Source organism: Salmo salar, chromosome 22 (assembly GCF_965601325.2).
Source record: "Salmo salar chromosome 22, fSalSal1, whole genome shotgun sequence".
NCBI lineage: Eukaryota > Metazoa > Chordata > Actinopteri > Salmoniformes > Salmonidae > Salmo > Salmo salar.
Genome location: NC_138312.1, coordinates 60,355,001 through 60,373,691, shown reverse-complemented (window position 1 = coordinate 60,373,691; position 18,691 = coordinate 60,355,001). Strand labels below are relative to the sequence as shown.

The 18,691-nt window shown below is 49.6% G+C and overlaps 1 protein-coding gene across 1 annotated transcript in view; it reads left to right on the top strand.

Annotated features, from left to right (window-relative positions):
- Nucleotides 1–18,691, top strand: part of atg7 (ATG7 autophagy related 7 homolog (S. cerevisiae)) — a 124,223-nt gene that overhangs the window by 29,778 nt on the left and 75,754 nt on the right. The window contains 4 exon segments of the mRNA NM_001165320.1: nucleotides 4,173–4,367; nucleotides 5,515–5,748; nucleotides 6,969–7,084; nucleotides 12,145–12,220. Of these exon segments, the coding sequence (NP_001158792.1) occupies nucleotides 4,173–4,367; nucleotides 5,515–5,748; nucleotides 6,969–7,084; nucleotides 12,145–12,220 (621 nt within the window).

Sequence of the window (18,691 nt, the reverse complement as noted above, 5' to 3'; positions counted from 1 at the left end):
TGGCAAATATACTGTTTATAAAAGTAATGATGGCACACTAGACACCTGTCTGATTCACACCTCTCTCAGTGGACTAATCCATTGTGGAGGCCTCTCTCAGTGGATTAATCCATTGTGGAGGCCTCTCTCAGTGGACTAATCCATTGTGGAGGCCTCTCTCAGTGGACTAATCCATTGCGGAGGCCTCTCTCAGTGGACTAATCCATTGCGGAGGCCTCTCTCAGTGGACTAATCCATTGCGGAGGCCTCTCTCAGTGGACTAATCCATTGCGGAGGCCTCTCTCAGTGGACTAATCCATTGCGGAGGCCTCTCTCAGTGGACTAATCCATTGCGGAGGCCTCTCTCAGTGGACTAATCCATTGCGGAGGCCTCTCTCAGTGGACTAATCCATTGCGGAGGCCTCTCTCAGTGGACTAATCCATTGCGGAGGCCTCTCTCAGTGGACTAATCCATTGCGGAGGCCTCTCTCAGTGGACTAATCCATTGCGGAGGCCTCTCTCAGTGGACTAATCCATTGCGGAGGCCTCTCTCAGTGGACTAATCCATTGCGGAGGCCTCTCTCAGTGGACTAATCCATTGCGGAGGCCTCTCTCAGTGGACTAATCCATTGCGGAGGCCTCTCTCAGTGGACTAATCCATTGCGGAGGCCTCTCTCAGTGGACTAATCCATTGCGGAGGCCTCTCTCAGTGGACTAATCCATTGCGGAGGCCTCTCTCAGTGGACTAATCCATTGCGGAGGCCTCTCAGTGGACTAATCCATTGTGGAGGCCTCTCAGTGGACTAATCCATTGCGGAGGCCGCGGGGATGATGGTACACCAGTAGTACCTTCACCGTTAATTCCCCACATTTCTAATCTTTGTTTGTTTGGTTATGGTAATTTCTGTTAATGCATTCAATATATTATTATTAGTCTTACCGTTGTCATTTTAGGAGTGGACACGTTGTTTGCAGAGCATCTTAACTCACCATCACTGTGGAGTTTCTCAAAAGTCATTTTTTTTCTTCTCCTCAAACAGAAAGTAAACAAAGTCTGTTTTTACATCTGTTGAGAATGACAATACTTCCTCAATGAAGCCTATTTGAAAAATCTTTCCAGCTTTCTCTCTTTTCAATAACCACTCAGCATTAAAGAGGAAAGAGTGGGATGCTCTTCTCCTTTTGCACCAAATACCCTACAGCAGTGTCTGTCTCTCCGGAGCTCACTGGCGGGGAAACTCCAGGGCCCAAAATATTTTATACAATGTTGCAAGTTTGCTAGCATGTTCGGGCTGGACCCAGTTGATAGTTGATACAATGTTTCAACTTCCTTGCAGACAGGCCATGTGTAGCCAATGTGATTTTATACTATATTTATTTTTATCAGAATATTTTCTACCTGCATGCTGCAATGTTTTTTTTTGTTGGCTTTATGTAGGCTATTTTTACATATTGTCAATAGAAGTTACTTCTACTTTTGTATATTTTGTATTATTGGTCGACCAAGATTTTTTTTTGTTGTTGTTTTTGACGACAGCCCTAGTCCTATATCTAGGAGACATAAGAAAGCTCAGGAAATATTATTTTTTTTGGACACACATTTAATCCCATATTTTTGTTGGCACAAAACTACCTCCGTACTTCCATTCGTTTGTATGGGTTACCTTCAGATGAGTCCTGTGACACTTGTTTGGGGTGCACTCCGGCCTGTTAATCACACTTTGATCAGGTTTACGCGCAAGTCGTGAGTCATGTTTTACGTGTGGTCATCATGCATGATTATGCAGCTCCTGCAGGTGTGATGAAGTCATGGAAAGTTGAGATTGTAGTAACCTATTGTGATCTCTCTCATTTTCTATTCCATGGTTGTGTTTAAAGTGATGCTCCAGAGCTTTTCGTATAATTTCAGCCAGTAGTTTTGACAGTAATACTAACAAGCCAAAACAGGTCCCTGAAAATTGTGCACCAATGTGGGACCATTTCTTAGGATGTGTTACGTTTTTTTTTATAACTAACCCGAGATAGGCCAGAACCTGTCGTTTTCAATGGGAACGAATGAATCCTAGTGGGCAGAACAAGCAAGGAGGTGGGAAGAGCCAAGCATGAGCTAGAGTGATCTTATTGGCGCGTTCCAACATGTATTTGCATATTTCCGTTAGGGAACGCCTACTCTGAAATGCAATAACTAATTTAACCCTTGCACTCCTAAACAACAAAACAATTTCAAACTCTGGGCTAAGGGGTAATGTCTACAAAACTTAGTCCATTCAGTTTGTAAGATTCTAGTTTTGTGAACAAAATAACAACAACAAAAAACTGCATTGAGATCAAATATTCCATCGATGAGAAAATAAGCAGAATGTCGGCCATAATCCATCTCGCTCCATCTTCTCCCATTGGGCTTCTCTCTCACCACCATATTTGGTAGTGAGTGGAAATGTCCAACTTGATGCTTCACATTAAAACCTGTTAGGGCTAGGGGGCAGTATTGACACGGCTGGATAAAAAACGTACCCGATTTAATCTGGTTACCACTCCTACCCAGTAACTAGAATATGCATATACTTATTACATATGGATAGAAAACACCCTAACGTTTCTAAAACTGTTTGAATGGTGTCTGTGAGTATAACAGAACTCAAATGGCAGGTCAAAACCTGAGAGATTCCTTTACAGGAAGTGGCCTGTCTGACCATTTCTGGAACTTCTTTGCCATCTCTATCTTTTACTAAGGATCTCTGCTCTAACGTGACACTTCCTACGTCGTCCATAGGCGCTCAGAGCCCGGGAAAAAACAGAATGTCGTCATCCCAGCCCCAGGCTGAAACACATTATCGCCTTTCTCAAGTGGCCGATCAAGGGACTCTGGGCTTAGGCGCGTGACCTGACCTCCCCCGTCTTTGTGATTTTTTTTCCTCTGTTTGCCGAAAAGGAGATTCCCGGTCGGAATATTATCGCTTTTCTACGAGAAAAATGGCATAAAAATTGATTTTAAACAGCGGTTGACATGCTTCGAAGTACGGTAATGGAATATTTAGAATTTTCTTGTCACGAATTGCGCCATGCGCGCGACCCTTCTTTACCATTTCGGATAGTGTCTGGAACGCTATTCGGATATAACGATGGATTATTTTGGACCAAACCAACATTTGTTGTTGAAGTAGCAGTCCTGGGAGTGCAGTCTGACGAAGACAACAAAAGGTAATCAAACTTTTATAATAGTAAATATGATTATGGTGAGTGCTAAACTTGCCGGGTGTCTAAATAGCTAGCCCGTGATGCCTGGGCTATGTACTTAGAATATTGCAAAATGTGCTTTCACCAAAAAGCTATTTTAAAATCGGACATATTGAGTGCATAGAGGAGGTCTGTATCTATAATTCTTAAAATAATTGTTATGCTTTTTGTGAACGTTTATCGTGAGTAATTTAGTAAAATGTTAGCGAATTCCCCGGAAGTTTGCGGGGGGTATGCTAGTTCTGAACGTCACATGCTAATGTAAAAAGCTGGTTTTTGATATAAATATGAACTTGATTGAACAAAACATGCATGTATTGTATAACATAATGTCCTAGGGTTGTCATCTGATGAAGATCATCAAAGGTTAGTTTTGCATTTAGCTGTCTTCTGGGTTTTTGTGACATTATATGCTAGCTTGAAAAATGGGTGTCTGATTATTTCTGGCTTGGTACTCTGCTGACATAATCTAATGTTTTGCTATCGTTGTAAAGCCTTTTTGTAATCGGACAGTGTGGTTAGATTAACGAGAGTCTTGTCTTTAAATAGCTGTAAAATAGTAATATGTTTGAGAAATTGAAGTAATAGGATTTTTAAGGTTTTGAAAATCGCGCCACAGGCTTCAAGTGGCTGTTACGTAGGTGGGACGAATTCGTCCCGCCTAGCCCATAGAGGTTAATATAAATCAGGAGAAACATTTGGATCATTGCTCATATTTTATGTATTTAGCAATTCGTATGATTACGTTACAAATTGGTGAGTGCTTAAGATCCCGGGACTGCATCTTTTAACAAAATGGTTATTATATCCTATGGTAACCTATGTGATGTCTCTGTTCGTGGAAGGTCCATACCATGAGCATCCCTATTCCAGTCAACTTCTCTGACGTTACCCATATGATCTCTATATATGTTTTATACCTATTGGTTAAACTAGATGATTATGTCCCCCTGTAGAATTCAGAGGGCCACGTGATGAGCATCCCTATGCCAGGACACCCGGTCAACTTCTCTGAGGCGACCATGTCCCAGGCCAGGCAGGACGTGGAACACCTGGAGAAACTGATCTCGGAGCACGACGTCGTCTTCCTGTTGATGGACACCAGGGAGAGTCGATGGCTGCCGACTGTTATAGCTGCCAGCAACAGGAAGGTAAGAGAGGGAGGGAGGGAGGGAGGGAGGGAGAGAGGGGGAGAGAGAGAGGGTACACGCATGGGGTCTCTACTTCACCGGTAGAGAGGGTGGAATCAGGTAACACGTCCCAAATGACATCCTATATAATGCACTACTTTAGACCAGAGCACTATTCCCTATATAGTGCACTACTTTAGACCAGGGCCCTATTCCCTATATAGAGCACTACTATAGACCAGAACCCATTGGTAATAGGGTACCATTTGAGACGCATACACAGTGTTCTCCAGGCTAAGATGGCCCCTGATTGTGTTGATTTCATAATGAAGATCGTCGCAGTTCTTATGAAGAGTTTATTCCATCTGATTAGACCTGAACATGCTCTGTGTACATCCCAAACTGCACCCTATTCCCTATGGGCCTTGGTGGAAAGCAGTGCACTATATAGAATAGGGCCATGGTCTAAAGTAGTGCACTATATAGGGAATAGGGCCCTGGTCTAAAGTAGTGCACTATATAGGGAACAGCGTATAGGGAATATACTGTAGGTAATAGGGTAGCATTTGGGACACAGACTATATCCTTAATGGCTTGGTGTATAATAGTCTAACAGCATTTTGGCTTACGCTCATCAACATAATGAAAGTGTGATTGTTTTGCTAGTATATATGTGTTTATCTTGGGGGAGAGGTAATTTCTCCCTCCCTCTCTCTCTCTCCCTCCCTCCCTCCCTCCCTTTCTCTCCCTCCCTCTCCCCCTTTCTCTCCCTCCCTCCCTCCCTCCCTTTCTCTCCCTCCCTCTCCCCCTTTCCCTCCCTCCCTCCCTCTCCCCCTTTACCTCCCTCCCTCCCTCCCTCTCCCTCCCTCCCTCCCTCCCTCCCTCCCTCCCTCCCTCCCTCCCTCCCTCCCTCCCTCCTCCCTCCCTCCCTCCCTCCCTCCCTCCCTCCCTCCCTCCCTCCCTCCCTCCCTCCCTCCCTCCCTCCCCTTTCTCTCCCTCCCTCCCTCCCTCCCTCCCTTTCTCTCCCTCCCTCCCTCCCTCCCTTTCTCTCCCTCCCTCTCCCCCTTTCCCTCCCTCCCTCCCTCTCCCCCTTTACCTCCCTCCCTCCCTCCCTCCCCCACCCCTCCCTCCCGCACCCCTCCCTCTCCCCCACCCCCCGTCTCTCCAGTTGGTAGTGAATTCTGCCCTGGGCTTTGACACCTTCGTGGTGATGAGACACGGTCTGAAGAAACCTAAACCCTGTGGACCAGGAGACTCCTCGGACCCCTCTTCCTCCTCCGCCTCATCCTCTTCCTCCACGCCTGCCGAGCCCGCCCAGCTCCCAGCAGCCTCTCTGTTCTCCAACATCCCCGGACACCGCCTCGGATGCTACTTCTGTAACGACGTTGTCGCCCCCGGAGACGTAAGACGCCATGTTGTTGTTGTTGTTGTTGTTGTTGCCCATTGAGATGTGAGAGAGCCTTTAAAAAAAAAAAAAAAAGCTATTATTGTGTATCAAATGAAAAAATTATTTTTATTAACACAGTAACACAAGACAAAAAATGGTTCAACCGGACCCTGGACCTCTTGTTGTTGTTGTTGTTTGTATCAGTCCACCAGAGACCGGACCCTGGACCTCTTGTTGTTGTTGTTGTTTGTATCAGTCCACCAGAGACCGGACCCTGGACCTCTTGTTGTTGTTGTTGTTGTTGTTTGTATCAGTCCACCAGAGACCGGACCCTGGACCTCTTGTTGTTGTTGTTGTTGTTGTTGTTGTTGTTGTTTGTATCAGTCCACCAGAGGACCGGACCCTGGACCTCTTGTTGTTGTTGTTGTTGTTGTTTGTATCAGTCCACCAGAGACCGGACCCTGGACCTCTTGTTGTTGTTGTTGTTGTTTGTATCAGTCCACCAGAGACCGGACCCTGGACCTCTTGTTGTTGTTGATGTTGTTGTTGTTTGTATCAGTCCACCAGAGACCGGACCCTGGACCTCTTGTTGTTGTTGTTGTTGTTGTTGTTTGTATCAGTCCACCAGAGACCGGACCCTGGACCTCTTGTTGTTGTTGTTGATGTTGTTGTTTGTATCAGTCCACCAGAGACCGGACCCTGGACCTCTTGTTGTTGTTGTTGTTGTTTGTATCAGTCCACCAGAGACCGGACCCTGGACCTCTTGTTGTTGTTGTTGTTGTTGTTTGTATCAGTCCACCAGAGACCGGACCCTGGACCTCTTGTTGTTGTTGTTGTTGTTGTTGTTGTTTGTATCAGTCCACCAGAGACCGGACCCTGGACCTCTTGTTGTTGTTGTTGTTGTTGTTGTTTGTATCAGTCCACCAGAGACCGGACCCTGGACCTGTTGTTGTTGTTGTTGATGTTGTTTGTATCAGTCCACCAGAGACCGGACCCTGGACCTCTGTTGTTGTTGTTGTTGTTGTTGTTGTTGTTGTTTGTATCAGTCCACCAGAGACCGGACCCTGGACCTCTTGTTGTTGTTGTTTATGTTGTTGTTTGTTTCAGTCCACCAGAGACCGGACCCTGGACCTCTTGTTGTTGTTGTTGTTGTTGTTGTTGTTGTTTGTATCAGTCCACCAGAGACCGGACCCTGGACCTCTTGTTGTTGTTGTTTATGTTGTTGTTTGTTTCAGTCCACCAGAGACCGGACCCTGGACCAGCAGTGTACAGTGAGTCGTCCAGGCCTGGCCATGATAGCAGGAGCCCTGGCTGTAGAACTCATGGTGTCCATACTCCAGCATACTGAAGGGTATGGGCTATAGATATACATGTATTTACACAGATACGTGATTGGACTGTCATGGTTTTTATTGAATGTCATCCTAGCTAGTTGATTGGTCTGACAGGTGAATGATTTGAAAGTTTCAATATGTAATGTTAGTGAAGGTGTAGTGAAAGACATCTTCATTATGGGCTCATTTCCTGGGGTTGGGCTCATTTCCTGGGGGTTGGGCTCATTTCCTGGGGGTTGGGCTCATTTCCTGGGGGTTGGGCTCATTTCCTGGGGTTGGGCTCATTTCCTGGGGTTGGGCTCATTTCCTGGGGGTTGGGCTCATTTCCTGGGGGTTGGGCTCATTTCCTGGGGTTGGGCTCATTTCCTGGGGTTGGGCTCATTTCCTGGGGTTGGGCTCATTTCCTGGGGGTTGGGCTCATTTCCTGGGGGTTGGGCTCATTTCCTGGGGGTTGGGCTCATTTCCTGGGGGTTGGGCTCATTTCCTGGGGGTTGGGCTCATTTCCTGGGGGTTGGGCTCATTTCCTGGGGGTTGGGCTCATTCCTGGGGGTTGGGCTCATTTCCTGGGGTTGGGGTCAATTCCATTTGTATTTCCAGTCAATTCAAAAAGTAAACCCAATTCCAAATGTCCCTAATTGAAGATCATTTAAATTAATTTCTGTGTACTTTTCTGAGTTGACTGGAACCCCCAACCCTGGTCATTTCCAGTGGTGGAACATGTACCCAACAAGTAACCAACATGTACCCAACATGTACCCAACAAGTACCCAACATGTACCCAACATGTACCCAACTGTCATACTTGACTAAAAGTGAAGATGCCTTCATAGAAAATGACTCGAATAAAAGTGAGTCACCCAGTAAATTACAACTCGAGTAGAAGTCTACAAGTATTTGGTTTTAAATATACTTAAGTATGAAACGCAAATGTAATTGCTAAAATATACTTAAGTATCAAAAGTAAAAGTATGAATAATTTCAAATTCCTTATATTAAGCAAACCAGACGGCACCATTTTTGTTATTTACGGATAGCGAGGGGCACACAACACCCAGGCATAATTTACAAACCAAGCATGTGTGTTTAGTGAGTCGCCATATTCAGAGGCAGTAGGGATGACCAGAGATGTTCTCTTGAGAAGTGTGTGAATTAGATCATTTTTCTGTCCTGCTAAACATTCAAAATGTAACAAGTATTCTTGGGTGTCATGGAAAATGTATGGAGTAAAAAGCAAAACATTTTTTTTTTAGGAATGTAAAGTAAAAGTTAATATAAATACTAAAGTAAAGTACAGATACCCCCCCCCAAAAAACGACTTAAGTAGTACTTTAAAGTTTTTTTTAAAACTTAAGTACTTTACACCACTGGTAATTTCTGAACAGCACTTCCTGTTATATGCAATATACTGAGTGGACAAAACATTAAGAACACCTAAAAAAAAACCCAGCAGTGTTGCAGTTCTTGACACACTCATACCGGTGCGTCTGGCACCTACTGCCATACCCCGTTCAAAGGCACTTAAATATTTTGTCTTGCCCCTTCACCCTCTGAATGATACACAATCCATGTCTCAATTGTCTCAAGGCTTAAAAATCCTTCTTTAATCATGTCTCCTCCCCTTCATCTACACTGATTAAAATGGATTTAACAAGTGACATCAATAAGGGATCATATCTTTCACCTGGATTCACCTGGATCAGTCGGTCATAGAAAGAGCAGGTGTTCCTAATGTTTTGTACACTAAGTGTACGTTTCAGTATAAATATTTTTCTCAGAATGTTTTGGCGGGATGGAAGGATCCAGAGGCTTTCTTCTCTGTGTGTGTGTGTGTGTGTGTGTGTGTGTGTGTGTGTGTGTAGTCAGTCTGAGTAGGCCTCTCTGGCCTAGATAATAGCTATTGAGATGCATTAAGCTGCTAGCGGAGAGGAGAAAAGGCCTAGGAAGGAGGCAGGGAGGAGAGGAGAGGAGAAACAAAGGCTTTATCCCAAAAGGCACCCTATTATTCCCTATATAGTGTACCGCTTTAGACCAGAGCCCCATGGGTAGTGAACTACTTTAGACCAGAGCCCCATGGGTAGTGAACTACTTTAGACCAGAGCCCTATGGGTAGTGTACTACTTTAGACCAGAGCCCTATGGGTAGTGTACTACTATAGACCAGAGCCTTAGGGGTAGTGAACTGTAAGGAATAATATGGTGCCATTTGGGACGTACCCAAAAGGCTTGGAGAGGAGCAGAGTGAGCAACAAAGAGACCCTTTAAACCAACCTGGATAGTTACTGTAATCTGTCCCAGTGTTACTGTAATCTGTCCCAGTGTTACTGTAGTCTGTCCCAGTGTTACTGTAGTCTGTCCCAGTGTTACTGTAGTCTGTCCCAGTGTTACTGTAGTCTGTCCCAGTGTTACTGTAATCTGTCCCAGTGTTACTGTAGTCTGTCCCAGTGTTACTGTAATCTGTCCCAGTGTTACTGTAGTCTGTCCCAGTGTTACTGTAGTCTGTCCCAGTGTTACTGTAGTCTGTCCCAGTGTTACTGTAGTCTGTCCCAGTGTTACTGTAATCTGTCCCAGTGTTACTGTAGTCTGTCCCAGTGTTACTGTGGTCTGTCCCAGTGTTACTGTAGTCTGTCCCAGTGTTACTGTAATCTGTCCCAGTGTTACTGTAATCTGTCCCAGTGTTACTGTGGTCTGTCCCAGTGTTACTGTGGTCTGTCCCAGTGTTACTGTGGTCTGTCCCAGTGTTACTGTAGTCTGTCCCAGTGTTACTGTAGTCTGTCCCAGTGTTACTGTGATCTGTCCCAGTGTTACTGTAGTCTGTCCCAGTGTTACTGTAGTCTGTCCCAGTGTTACTGTAGTCTGTCCCAGTGTTACTGTGGTCTGTCCCAGTGTTACTGTGGTCTGTCCCAGTGTTACTGTAGTCTGTCCCAGTGTTACTGTAGTCTGTCCCAGTGTTACTGTAGTCTGTCCCAGTGTTACTGTGGTCTGTCCCAGTGTTACTGTGGTCTGTCCCAGTGTTACTGTAGTCTGTCCCAGTGTTACTGTAGTCTGTTTCATCCTGGATAGTTACAGGATGGAGCCCACTGGGCACAGATGTAATTTCAACATATAGTTTTAATTTACATTTGACTGAAAAAAAAAAGTCTAACATTTCTGAAATTCCTTCACGTTGATGAATTTTTGCAAATCTAATTTTTATTTTCCACATTGATACAACGTCATCATCTAGATTTATTTATTTGTATTAATGTGGAAACAACATTGATTCAACCAATGGGGACCCTTCATGCTGAGGAGTGAGGTTTCACACATCACCATCAGCTAGCTAGACTGTTGATTGGGTCTTTCAGATGCTTCCTGCATATGGTAATACAGCACTTCAGACAAGAGTTCCACCAGCAACAAACTACTTTTGTTCATTATAAAAACATCAATAATACATTCATTACAATACAGTCATACTGAATTACATTTTTCTTCTTTAATAAGAGCCACTTAATCACAGAGAATTCACTTGTGATTAAAATAATGTTTTATAGCTAACTATTAGATTGATAGGGATAGAGGGATGGATAGAGGCAGGGGTGGAGGGATGGATAGAGGCGGGTGGAGGGATGGATAGAGGCAGGGGTGGAGGGATGGATAGAGGCAGGGGTGGAGGGATGGATAGAGGCAGGGGTGGAGGGATGAAGAGAGGCGGAGGGATGAGGAGAGGCAGGGATGGATAGAGGCAGGGATAGAGGCAGGGGGTGGAGGGATGGATAGAGGCAGGGGGTGGAGGGATGGATAGAGGCAGGGGGTGGAGGGATGGATAGAGGCAGGGGGTGGAGGGATGAAGAGAGGCAGGGGGTGGAGGGATGAAGAGAGGCAGGGGGTGGAGGGATGAAGAGAGGCGGGGTGGATAGAGGCGGGGGTGGAGGGATGGAGAGAGGCGGGGGGTGGAGGGATGGAGAGAGGCGGGGGTGGAGGGATGGAGAGAGGCATTTGATTTAGTGGCTCTTAAAGAAAAAAAATGTGATGCTTTAAATTTAGACAGACAGATTTTACACATCATTATCTGCAGTAGCCTCTTCTCAGCATTCTTGTATGTTATCCAATCTAGTCATTCTGATGTCTAGAATCTGGTGTGTGTGTGTGTGTGCTGGCGAGCCCTGTGCTGTGGTGACAGAGACTGAAGTAGACAGTAGACAGCTCATGGTTCTATATTTAGTTCTGTCTGTACTGACCCTGTCTGTGTGTCTCTCCATCTCTCTCTCTCTCTCTCTCTCTCTCTCTCTCTCTCTCTCTCTCTCTCTCTCTCTCTCTCTCTCTCTCTCTCTCTACCCTCTCTCTCTACCACCTCTCTCTCTCTCTCTACCCTCTCTCTCTACCACCTCTCTCTCTCTCTCTACCATCTCTCTCTACCACCTCTCTCTCTCTCTACCCCCTCTCCCCCTCTCTCTCTCTCTCTCTCTCTCTCTCTCTCTCTCTCTCTACCCTCTCTCTCTACCACCTCTCTCTCTCTCTCTACCCTCTCTCTCTACCACCTCTCTCTCTCTCTCTACCATCTCTCTCTACCACCTCTCTCTCTCTCTACCCCCTCTCCCCCTCTCTCTCCCCCTCTCTCTCTCCCCCTCTCTCCCCCTCTCTCCCCCTCTCTCCCCCTCTCTCTCCCTCTCCCTCTCTCTCCCTCTCCCTCTCTCTCCCTCTCTCTCCCTCTCCCTCTCCCTCTCTCTCCCTCTCTCTCCCTCTCTCTCCCTCTCTCTCCCTCTCTCTCCCTCTCTCTCCCTCTCTCTCCCTCTCTCTCCCTCTCTCTCTCTCCCTCTCTCTACCCCTCTCTCCCCCTCTCTCCCCCTCTCCCTCTCTCTCTCTCTCCCTCTCTCTCTCCCTCTTTCTCCATCTCCATCTCTCCCTCTCTCTCCCTCTCCATCTCCCTCTCTCTCTTCCCCATTTTCTCACTTTCTCTCGCTCTCTCTCGCTCCATGTCCATCTCCCTCTCTCTCTCCATCTTTCCACCCTCACTTTCTCTCGCTCGCCACCCCTCGCTCTCCACCCATCTTTCCCTCCCCCCTCTCTATCTTCTCTCCCCTCTCTCTCTCCTCCAGAGGTTATGCGGTGGCCAGCAGTAGTGATGACAGGATGAATGAACCTCCAACCTCCCTGGGTCTCGTCCCTCATCAGGTCAGTCAACTTCCCCTCCCTCCCTCCCTCTCTCCCTGGGTCTCGTCCCTCATCAGGTCAGTCAACTTACTCACTCACTCCCACCTTCCTCCTTCCTTTCCCTAATTCCCCATTCCTCTCCTCCATGGATGAGATTGCTTCTGGAGGAAATTGTAGCAATGTGCCAGGGTGATTCAAGTCTTCCTGTTGTGTGCGCGTGTTATAGGAAATGACTGATTCATGTAAAGCTTTAGAAAATGGATTCTGTGCCTCTTTACCATTTTGCCTAATTACAGAAGCTGGGCACGGGAGAGGCTGGGCACGGGAGAGGCTGGGCGCGGGAGAGGCTGGGCACGGGAGAGGCTGGGCGCGGGAGAGGCTGGGCGCGGGAGAGGCTGGGCGCGGGAGAGGCTGGGCGCGGGAGAGGCTGGGCGCGGGAGAGGCTGGGCACGGGAGAGGCTGGGCACGGGAGAGGCTGGGCACGGGAGAAGCTGGGCACGGGAAAGGCTGGGCGCGGGAGAGGCTGGGCACGGGAGAAGCTAGGCACGGGAGAAGCTGGGCGCGGGAGAAGCTGGGCGCGGGAGAAGCTGGGCGCGGGAGAAGCTGGGCTCGGGAGAAGCTGGGCTCGGGAGAAGCTGGGCGCGGGAGAAGCTGGGCGCGGGAGAAGCTGGGCGCGGGAGAAGCTGGGCGCGGGAGAAGCTGGGATTGGGAGAAGCTGGGCGCGGGAGAAGCTGGGCGCGGGAGAAGCTGGGCTCGGGAGAAGCTGGGCTCGGGAGAAGCTCGGCGCGGGAGAAGCTGGGCGCGGGAGAAGCTGGGCGCGGGAGAAGCTGGGCGCGGGAGAAGCTGGGCTCGGGAGAAGCTGGGCGCGGGAGAAGCTGGGCGCGGGAGAAGCTGGGCGCGGGAGAAGCTGGGCGCGGGAGAAGCTGGGCGCGGGAGAAGCTGGGCGCGGGAGAAGCAAGGCTAGCACATGGAATACTGCACTGCTCAACATCCAGGAGAGGAGAGGGCAAGAGAAGGTACACATTGGGCATATCTGGGTCCTTATCCACAAAGTGCCAGTATAGGACTGCTGGTCTAGGACCTGGCCACTTAGCACTGCTGCTCTGAGACACTTTGTGGATATGGACCCTAACCCTGTTCCCTATATAGTGAGCTCATGGATATGGGCCCTAACCCTGTTCCCTATATAGTGAGCTCATGGATGGACCCTAACCCTGTTCCCTATATAGTGAGCTCATGGATATGGGCCCTAACCCTGTTCCCTATATAGTGAGCTCATGGATGGACCCTAACCCTGTTCCCTATATAGTGAGCTCATGGATATGGGCCCTAACCCTGTTCCCTATATAGTGAGCTCATGGATATGGGCCCTAACCCTGTTCCCTATATAGTGAGCTCATGGATATGGGCCCTAACCCTGTTCCCTATATAGTGAGCTCATGGATGGGCCCTAACCCTGTTCCCTATATAGTGAGCTCATGGATATGGGCCCTAACCCTGTTCCCTATATAGTGAGCTCATGGATATGGGGCCTAACCCTGTTCCCTATATAGTGAGCTCATGGATATGGGGCCTAACCCTGTTCCCTATATAGTGAGCTCATGGATATGGACCCTAAGCCTGTTCCCTATATAGTGAGCTCATGGATATGGGCCCTAACCCTGTTCCCTATATAGTGAGCTCATGGATGGGCCCTAACCCTGTTCCCTATATAGTGAGCTCATGGATATGGGCCCTAACCCTGTTCCCTATATAGTGAGCTCATGGATATGGGCCCTAACCCTGTTCCCTATATAGTGAGCTCATGGATATGGGCCCTAACCCTGTTCCCTATATAGTGAGCTCATGGATATGGGCCCTAACCCTGTTCCCTATATTGTGAGCTCATGGATGGACCCTAACCCTGTTCCCTATATAGTGAGCTCATGGATATGGGCCCTAACCCTGTTCCCTATATAGTGAGCTCATGGATATGGGGCCTAACCCTGTTCCCTATATAGTAAGCTCATGGATATGGGGCCTAACCCTGTTCCCTATATAGTGAGCTCATGGATATGGACCCTAACCCTGTTCCCTATATAGTGAGCTCATGGATATGGGCCCTAACCCTGTTCCCTATATAGTGAGCTCATGGATGGACCCTAACCCTGTTCCCTATATAGTGAGCTCATGGATGGACCCTAACCCTGTTCCCTATATAGTGAGCTCATGGATATGGGCCCTAACCCTGTTCCCTATATAGTGAGCTCATGGATATGGACCCTAACCCTGTTCCCTATATAGTGAGCTCATGGATATGGGCCCTAACCCTGTTCCCTATATAGTGAGCTCATGGATATGGACCCTAACCCTGTTCCCTATATAGTGAGCTCATGGATGGACCCTAACCCTGTTCCCTATATAGTGAGCTCATGGATATGGGCCCTAACCCTGTTCCCTATATAGTGAGCTCATGGATATGGACCCTAACCCTGTTCCCTATATAGTGAGCTCATGGATGGACCCTAACCCTGTTCCCTATATAGTGAGCTCATGGATATGGACCCTAACCCTGTTCCCTATATAGTGAGCTCATGGATATGGGCCCTAACCCTGTTCCCTATATAGTGAGCTCATGGATATGGACCCTAACCCTGTTCCCTATATAGTGAGCTCATGGATATGGGGCCTAACCCTGTTCCCTATATAGTGAGCTCATGGATATGGGGCCTAACCCTGTTCCCTATATAGTGAGCTCATGGATATGGACCCTAACCCTGTTCCCTATATAGTGAGCTCATGGATATGGGCCCTAACCCTGTTCCCTATATAGTGAGCTCATGGATGGACCCTAACCCTGTTCCCTATATAGTGAGCTCATGGATGGACCCTAACCCTGTTCCCTATATAGTGAGCTCATGGATATGGGCCCTAACCCTGTTCCCTATATAGTGAGCTCATGGATATGGACCCTAACCCTGTTCCCTATATAGTGAGCTCATGGATATGGGCCCTAACCCTGTTCCCTATATAGTGAGCTCATGGATATGGACCATAACCCTGTTCCCTATATAGTGAGCTCATGGATATGGGGCCTAACCCTGTTCCCTATATAGTGAGCTCATGGATATGGGGCCTAACCCTGTTCCCTATATAGTGAGCTCATGGATATGGACCCTAACCCTGTTCCCTATATAGTGAGCTCATGGATATGGGCCCTAACCCTGTTCCCTATATAGTGAGCTCATGGATGGACCCTAACCCTGTTCCCTATATAGTGAGCTCATGGATGGACCCTAACCCTGTTCCCTATATAGTGAGCTCATGGATATGGGCCCTAACCCTGTTCCCTATATAGTGAGCTCATGGATATGGACCCTAACCCTGTTCCCTATATAGTGAGCTCATGGATATGGGCCCTAACCCTGTTCCCTATATAGTGAGCTCATGGATATGGACCCTAACCCTGTTCCCTATATAGTGAGCTCATGGATATGGGGCCTAACCCTGTTCCCTATATAGTGAGCTCATGGATATGGGGCCTAACCCTGTTCCCTATATAGTGAGCTCATGGATATGGACCCTAACCCTGTTCCCTATATAGTGAGCTCATGGATATGGCTCTGACCAGAAGTAGTTTACTACAGGACACCATGCATTTCTGGCTCCTAGTCTGGCTCCTAGTCTGGCTCCTAGTCTGGCTCCTAGTCTGGCTCCTAGTCTGGCTCCTAGTCTGGCTCCTAGTCTGGCTCCTAGTCTGGCTCCTAGTCTGGCTCCTAGTCTGGCTCCTAGTCTGGCTGCTCGTCTGGCTGCTCGTCTGGCTCCTAGTCTGGCTCCTAGTCTGGCTCCTAGTCTGGCTCCTAGTCTGGCTCCTAGTCTGGCTCCTAGTCTGGCTCCTAGTCTGGCTGCTCGTCTGGCTCCTAGTCTGGCTCCTAGTCTGGCTCCTAGTCTGGCTCATAGTCTGGCTGCTCGTCTGGCTCCTAGTCTGGCTCCTAGTCTGGCTGCTCGTCTGGCTCCTAGTCTGGCTGCTCGTCTGGCTGCTCGTCTGGCTCCTAGTCTGGCTCCTAGTCTGGCTCCTAGTCTGGCTCCTAGTCTGGCTCCTAGTCTGGCTCCTAGTCTGGCTCCTCGTCTGGCTCCTAGTCTGGCTGCTCGTCTGGCTCCTAGTCTGGCTCCTAGTCTGGCTGCTCGTCTGGCTGCTCGTCTGGCTCCTAGTCTGGCTCCTAGTCTGGCTCCTAGTCTGGCTCCTAGTCTGGCTCCTAGTCTGGCTGCTCGTCTGGCTCCTAGTCTGGCTCCTAGTCTGGCTGCTCGTCTGGCTGCTCGTCTGGCTCCTCGTCTGGCTCCTCGTCTGGCTGCTCGTCTGGCTCCTAGTCTGGCTCCTAGTCTGGCTCCTAGTCTGGCTCCTAGTCTGGCTCCTCGTCTGGCTCCTAGTCTGGCTCCTAGTCTGGCTGCTCGTCTGGCTCCTAGTCTGGCTCCTAGTCTGGCTCCTAGTCTGGCTCCTCGTCTGGCTCCTCAGTCTGGCTCCTAGTCTGGCTGCTCGTCTGGCTCCTAGTCTGGCTCCTAGTCTGGCTCCTAGTCTGGCTCCTAGTCTGGCTCCTAGTCTGGCTGCCTCAGTCTGGCTCCTACGTCTGGCTCCTAGTCTGGCTCCTAGTCTGGCTGCTCGTCTGGCTCCTAGTCTGGCTCCTAGTCTGGCTCCTAGTCTGGCTCCTAGTCTGGCTCCTAGTCTGGCTCCTAGTCTGGCTGCTCGTCTGGCTCCTAGTCTGGCTCCTAGTCTGGCTGCTCGTCTGGCTCCTAGTCTGGCTCCTAGTCCTGGCTCCTAGTCTGGCTCCTAGTCTGGCTCCTAGTCTGGCTGCTCGTCTGGCTGCTCGTCTGGCTCCTAGTCTGGCTCCTAGTCTGGCTGCTCGTCTGGCTCCTAGTCTGGCTCCTAGTCTGGCTCCTAGTCTGGCTCCTAGTCTGGCTCCTAGTCTGGCTCCTAGTCTGGCTCCTCGTCTGGCTGCTCGTCTGGCTCCTAGTCTGGCTGCTAGTCTGGCTGCTCGTCTGGCTCCTAGTCTGGCTCCTAGTCTGGCTCCTAGTCTGGCTCCTAGTCTGGCTCCTAGTCTGGCTCCTAGTCTGGCTCCTAGTCTGGCTCCTAGTCTGGCTCCTAGTCTGGCTCCTAGTCTGGCTCCTAGTCTGGCTCCTAGTCTGGCTCCTAGTCTGGCTCCTAGTCTGGCTCCTCGTCTGGCTCCTCGTCTGGCTCCTCGTCTGGCTCCTCGTCTGGCTCCTCGTCTGGCTCCTCGTCTGGCTCCTCGTCTGGCTCCTCGTCTGGCTGCTCGTCTGGCTCCGTCTGGCTGCTCGTCTGGCTCCTAGTCTGGCTGCTCGTCTGGCTCCTAGTCTGGCTCCTAGTCTGGCTCCTAGTCTGGCTCCTAGTCTGGCTGCTGCTGGCTCCCTAGTCTGGCTCCTAGTCTGGCTCCTAGTCTGGCTCCTAGTCTGGCTGCTCGTCTGGCTCCTAGTCTGGCTCCTAGTCTGGCTGCTCGTCTGGCTCCTAGTCTGGCTCCTAGTCTGGCTCCTAGTCTGGCTCCTCGTCTGGCTCCTAGTCTGGCTGCTCGTCTGGCTCCTAGTCTGGCTGCTCGTCTGGCTCCTAGTCTGGCTCCTAGTCTGGCTCCTAGTCTGGCTCCTAGTCTGGCTCCTAGTCTGGCTCCTAGTCTGGCTCCTCGTCTGGCTCCTCGTCTGGCTCCTCGTCTGGCTGCTCGTCTGGCTCCTAGTCTGGCTCCTAGTCTGGCTCCTAGTCTGGCTGCTAGTCTGGCTGCTAGTCTGGCTGCTAGTCTGGCTGCTAGTCTGGCTCCTAGTCTGGCTCCTAGTCTGGCTCCTAGTCTGGCTCCTAGTCTGGCTCCTCGTCTGGCTCCTAGTCTGGCTCCTAGTCTGGCTCCTAGTCTGGCTCCTAGTCTGGCTGCTCGTCTGGCTCCTAGTCTGGCTCCTAGTCTGGCTCCTAGTCTGGCTGCTCGTCTGGCTGCTCGTCTGGCTCCTAGTCTGGCTCCTAGTCTGGCTCCTAGTCTGGCTCCTAGTCTGGCTGCTCGTCTGGCTGCTCGTCTGGCTGCTCGTCTGGCTGCTCGTCTGGCTGCTCGTCTGGCTCCTAGTCTGGCTCCTAGTCTGGCTCCTAGTCTGGCTGCTCGTCTGGCTCCTCGTCTGGCTGCTCGTCTGGCTCCTAGTCTGGCTCCTAGTCTGGCTCCTAGTCTGGCTCCTAGTCTGGCTGCTCGTCTGGCTGCTCGTCTGGCTGCTCGTCTGGCTCCTAGTCTGGCTCCTAGTCTGGCTGCTCGTCTGGCTGCTCGTCTGGCTGCTCGTCTGGCTGCTCGTCTGGCTCCTAGTCTGGCTCCTAGTCTGGCTGCTCGTCTGGCTCCTAGTCTGGCTCCTCGTCTGGCTCCTCGTCTGGCTCTGTTAACAGGAATCTAGGCTGTGATGATATGTTGCTGCCCCTCTTAGACATTCTGCGACTGAGGAACTAATTTGTCTCCCTAATGCCGAGCCATGGACTGAATAAAT